Here is a 5,944-nt window from a genome sequence, read left to right as displayed (position 1 = left end):
TAATGCCCCAATCATGAGCACCGGCACCCAGGCAGATTCTGCACACCAATGTACTTCAGATCGGGAGCCTGAAGCTTCTCCAGGCCAAACTGCCCACACACGTATTGCCATCAATTCCTCCATGGCCGACCAGAGTGACAGTCCGCCTCGGTCGCCTCACATGCATGGTGGGAATTCTTCGTCGCCAGCTGAGAGCGACGCGCGCGAGGACCGCTCGACTGGATCGTCTGCGTCAGCTCCTCCTTCCGGTCGATCCTCTGGATCTTCCATGTCACCACACAGTTCAGCAGCCAGTGAATCTTCTGCGGTCAGTCCTAGTGCGCCCCCTCCTCCGCCTGAACCACGCACACGTTTACAAAAAGGTATCCGTCATCCAAAAATTTATACCGATGGCACTGTACGATATGGCTTGTTGACTTCTACAGGAGAACCCAGCAACCTTACTGAGGCTCTCGCCGATGCTCGTTGGAAAGTGGCTATGGATGAAGAATTTGGTGCTCTTATGAAAAACAAAACTTGGCATCTTGTTCCTCCCAAACCTCATATAAATTTGATCGATTGCAAGTGGGTCTACCGTATCAAGAAACGTTCTGATGGCACCATTGATCGGTACAAAGCGCGACTGGTTGCGAAGGGTTTCAAACAACGGTATGGTCTTGACTATGAAGACACCTTCAGTCCTGTTGTCAAAGCTGCAACTATTCGACTTGTCTTGGCTATTGCTGTTTCCAAGGGCTGGCATCTACGACAGCTAGACGTCAAGAACGCGTTCCTTCATGGTGTTCTGGAAGAGGAAGTATATATGAAGCAACCTCCTGGTTTTGAAGATCCACGCTTTCCGCAACATATTTGCAAACTTGACAAGGCTCTTTATGGACTTAAACAAGCACCGCGAGCATGGTATTCTCGGCTCAGTGTTAAGTTAACCGAGCTTGGTTTTCTTCCTTCCAAGGCAGACACTTCACTCTTTTTATATAACAAGAGAGGTATCACCATCTTTGTTCTTATTTATGTTGATGACATCATTGTGGCTAGTTCTTCGGATCAAGCTACTGCTATTCTACTTCGTCAGTTGGGTGCACAATTTGCTATTAAGGATTTGGGAGACTTACATTATTTTCTGGGCATCGAAGTCACGCGCACTTCTGATGGACTTGTGTTGACTCAAGACAAATATGCTGCTGATCTCTTGGCTCGTGTTAATATGACTGGTTGCACATCTACACCTACACCCTTGTCAACTACAGATAAATTAAATTTGATTGATGGCACTTCCCTTGGTCCTGATGATTGTACTCATTATAGAAGCATCGTTGGTGCTCTTCAGTATCTCACTTTGACCAGACCAGACTTGGCATTCTCTGTTAATAAGGTTTGTCAATATCTTCATGCTCCTACCACTGTTCATTGGACCGCAGCCAAACGCATATTGCGTTATGTCCAAGGCACTATTCACACTGGTATCACTTTTCAGAGGTCATCTTCTACACTTCTTAGTGCTTTTTCAGATGCAGACTGGACTGGATGTCTTGATGACAGACGCTCTACAGGTGGATTTGCTATATTTCTTGGTCCAAACTTGATATCTTGGAGTGCTCGTAAACAACCAACGGTCTCTCGCTCTAGTACTGAAGCTGAATACAAAGCATTGGCGAATGCTACAACAGAACTTATTTGGGTTGAAGCATTGCTTCGAGAACTCGGTATTCCTCTTACTGCCCGACCATGTTTGTGGTGTGACAATCTTGGTGCCACCTATCTCTCTGCCAATCCTATGTTTCACGCAAGAACCAAACACATTGAAATTGACTATCACTTTGTTCGTGAACGGGTTGCCAACAAGTTATTGGACATCAAATTCATCTCTACCAAGGATCAAGTTGCTGATGGTTTCACCAAAACCTTGCCTGTTCATCTTTTAGCGGAGTTTAAACGTAATCTTAACCTTACTAAGGTTCAGATTAAGGGGGGCTGTTAGATATGTAATACGTACCGGACATGGTATAGTATACCACTCCGTATACGTTCCTTTGTACGCCACCGTGGGGGCTTTTCCCACGCTATATTAACACGTAACCGAGCCCAGGTAGAGGGCATCGTTCCCACAACATCGATAGTTTCGACTAAAAGTAGTGAAACTTAGGGTTTTTTCTAGATGCCTACATGAGAGTGCAAAATGCGGGCGTGCCATCTTAATGAAAGCATGAAATAAAAATAGAATAAAGTAGATAAAGAAACATGAAACACTATACAGGGGAACACTGCATTTTATTCATATAATTACATCGTATGAATACAAAGTGCTTGTTTTCCTAGGATTATATCCTTTTTTCTTTCTGCCTCACGCTCATGGGCTAACTAAGTTAGGAGATTACATAGTTCATTGATTTCCGGTGCTTTTAAAAGCATCCGGTTGATTACATCCGCATGGTCAAGCCCACAACATATCTCCAATTGACCTACACTGATGGTTGTTGTCATGTTTTGGTTTGCTCATCCATATGTGTTATCATATTTGTGAAGATAATTGTGTGGGTGGTTTTGTTTCGCCGAAACCTAGTCAATATACTCTCGGCATGTTGGTATGAGCAACCGGATATGTCGATGAAGGGGGTGAATTTTTCATCGTCGGTGCCTGTCATGTAATGCCCTGGCTTTATCGGACATGGACATGTGGATGTTGCTATTGCCTTGTCTTGCAAAGATTGGACTATTTCCGATCAAGGTTCTTTTGGCAAGAAGATAGTGAGAAAAAGAAAAAAATGGAATATTGTTTGTCATCCAAAGGATCAAGGAGGACTTGGTTTTCATGACCTTGAGATAAAAAAACCGAGCACTCCTTGGAAAATAGTTATTCAAGCTTCTGATTGAAGATGAGATTTGGCAAACCATCCTAAAGAGAAAGTATTTAGGATAAAAAATTATTTGGTCCTCTGAAAATGTAGAAATAGCAAGGTTTTTAATGATAAAAATTATTCTCTCTTACAGGTTATCTACCGGTGCATTTCTTTGCTCCGTTCATAGTCGTGTCTTCAGCATTTGGAGAATCGCGATATATTTATGGAGGTATCTACACGGTTGAAAGATATGATAAGGAAATTTTTCCCAAGCATGGCAGAGTAATCTGCGGATTGGACCTCCACCACCCTAGGCGTTCATAAGATTATGAGTAGATCACGTGTATTGCGCCTTTTTAGTTTTACCTTTTGTGTCGTTGGTCGTTGGATGTTTGTGCGGTTGTGTGCATCTTGAGACCGGTGTAATGCTTATACCTCTTAAATAATAAAACACTATTTATCGAAAAACATTTTTTATGTTGAACCGAAAAGATCATAAATATACGCAGTAGCAAGTCTACTGTTTCCTCTCAAAACAAAATGTCTATATCATCGTGGCCCAGGAATAACCCAACAATGAACCTTGATATTTTGTGTTGCTGGTTTGGTTTCAGTGAACAATAGAGATGGGCCACATCTACAAACATGCACGTCGACCATGGCCCGGCCTGTGCTGTTCCGGCAGCAATGTAAAAAAATTGACGCGAGGGACTGACGGACTGATGCGAGGTCGCGTCAATGTGAATAAACGGTGCTCGTCGCTGGTACTAGGATAGGAGCCGAGGGATCGCCATGGCAGATGCATGATATCTCTATCGGAGGAACGCGCGGTAGCGGCTCACAGATCGGACAAGGTGAGCAGCTCCTCGAGGTAGTCCGCTCCAAGGTCCTCCAGCTCCAGCACGGACGTCGCGGACGCAGCAGCTGCCGTCGCCGCCGTGCCCGTCCTCTTGTTCTTGCTGGGGTTTCTCTTCCGGATGCAGTGCCTCCGCTTGAGCGCGAGGGCAGGCGAGTCCCCCGGGGCGGCGGCGGCGCTGCCAATGCCCAGCGCGGCGAGCGACTCCTGCACGCGCTCGACGGGGAAGTTGAGCACGGCCGCCGGGCCGCGCACGGCGAAGGCGGCCTGATCGTAGGCGAGCGCGGCGGCCTCGGGCGAGTTGAAGGTGCCGAGCCAGACGCGTTTGCCGTTGCGGGTGGAGTCCCGGATCTCAGCGGCGTACTTTCCCCACGGCCGCTTCCGCACCCCGATCAGCGGGTTCGGCGAGTCCGGCATGCGCGCGCTGCTCGCGCCGCCCCCGTGGCTTTCTTGAAATGACGACGACACGGCAGGCGTCGTCGTGATCTCGCTGCCGCCTCGCTTGCCGTAGACGAATTCCTGCTCCTCCCAGGCACTTGCAGAGGAAGCTGAGCTGCTGCTGGTGGTGGGGGTGGAGACGGCTTCCATGAGGAACGACGACAGCTCGTCGTCGCCATTCTCCATATCAGTAAAACCATGCTGATTGTGGGTGTACTGTACACTGGAGGAGAAAGACACAGAATAGCCGTGGTGGTAGTAGTGATCATTTGGCGGCTCCATACGTACGTATTGTATGAGGTAGCTGCCGGCTTGGATACAGAGATAAGATCAGCACCTACGTGTACAATCCTTATATAGCTCGCGAGGAAAGAAGGTGAGCCCGCGCGGAGAAGGTTAAGATGGAGAAAGAGGACAGACAAGCCTTGACTTAACGACAGAACTGAAAGAAAAGAAATCATGATCAACTTCTCTCCATCAGGCAGGGGCTTGCAGGTTGGACAGATCAACGAATAGGATACACAGACGGGCATGACGTAGGGCGGCTGGATACGACAAGACGCTCGGGCGTCACCAGTTCATCACGACCTCTCGATCCGTCCCCATCGGAGGTCAAGAGAGCTTCAAATTTATTAGTACAACGTATGAGTGTCTAGCGCGCAATTTAACTAGTGCAATCCAGCCATGATGGTCAACAATATCCTCAAACTCCCTCTCCATCACTATGCATATTGGTTTTAGTTTTGAGTATGTAGACAAAATAGCAAATGTTTACTCTGTAACCTAACATGAGATATTTTTAGCTTGCCAAAACGTCTTATATTAGGAAAATGGAGCAGTACATACAATAGCAAAATATATCATGGTTCTAATAATACTGAATTGACACGAAGGTATTTTTCTAACAGACTATTTCGTTCAATTTTGCAAAGTTTGGTCTTCAGGTAGTACTCTTTTTGTTCCTCTTTTTTCTGGGCATGGTCAGTTTCCCCATTGCATATTTTTATAAAGAGTGAATTCCACTTTTTACCATGTAGTTTTCCATTTGTGACATTAATTACCCCGCCGAGTGAAAATTCACGTAGATTACCCATTTTAAAAGCTTTGTACCCTTTTTTGTGTGTGTCTATTGGGCAAGGTTTTAGGTGATGATCGGGGTTCGAAAATATCAAGATGCATAGTGATGAATAGAACATATGGATTAAACAAGTTTGGGCATAATCGTCCATGAGGCCCTTCGATATTTACATATGTTGTCGCTCCACGTCAACATATCATGCATATATACTATCTAACAATACCAAGCAAAATGATAAATTGGGGCTAAACATTATTTAAAGTCTCCTAAATGTGATACTTTGATAGAAGTTACACTAAATGGGGTAATATGTGTCACAAATGCACAATGGTAAAAAGTGGAATTCACTCTTTTATAAATTTTAAAATAAATAGTTCTGTACAAGCTTGATGCTAGAGAGTAGCACCAAAAGGCAGAAAAGAAACAAAAAAGGCCATAGGCCTCTAAACTAAAGTTAAGACTAAGCAAAATTATTCACCCAATCATTAGTACTAAAATATGATTTGCGCTTAGTTTTATGAACCAGTATACCTAATTCGTCCTTGAAGTTTCTTCTGCAACGATATAGACTTGGGGCCACCCCTCTAAAAATATACTCATTTTGAGTTGTCCATATGGTCAGTATTTTATTACATCCATTTGCCGCTTAACCTGCAATTATGGGGCTTTCCCCTCTTTATGTTGCTTAAAAGGCGGAGCTCTCTTGCCGTTATCCTCAATTTTTTTTTTTTTGCA

General features: G+C 45.0%; 1 protein-coding gene across 1 annotated transcript; it reads right to left on the bottom strand.

Moving 5' to 3' along the window:
- Positions 1 to 3,368: 3,368 nt before the first annotated feature.
- On the bottom strand, positions 3,369 to 4,437 carry LOC127323795 (ethylene-responsive transcription factor 1B-like). The gene has a single exon (XM_051351919.2). The coding sequence runs from the start codon at positions 4,411 to 4,413 to the stop codon at positions 3,676 to 3,678; it is 738 nt and encodes a 245-aa protein (XP_051207879.1). The 5' UTR covers positions 4,414 to 4,437; the 3' UTR covers positions 3,369 to 3,675.
- Positions 4,438 to 5,944: the final 1,507 nt, after the last annotated feature.

This window comes from Lolium perenne, chromosome 7 (genome assembly GCF_019359855.2).
Source record: "Lolium perenne isolate Kyuss_39 chromosome 7, Kyuss_2.0, whole genome shotgun sequence".
Classification (NCBI taxonomy): domain Eukaryota; kingdom Viridiplantae; phylum Streptophyta; class Magnoliopsida; order Poales; family Poaceae; genus Lolium; species Lolium perenne.
This window is presented reverse-complemented; position numbering and strand designations above follow the sequence as displayed.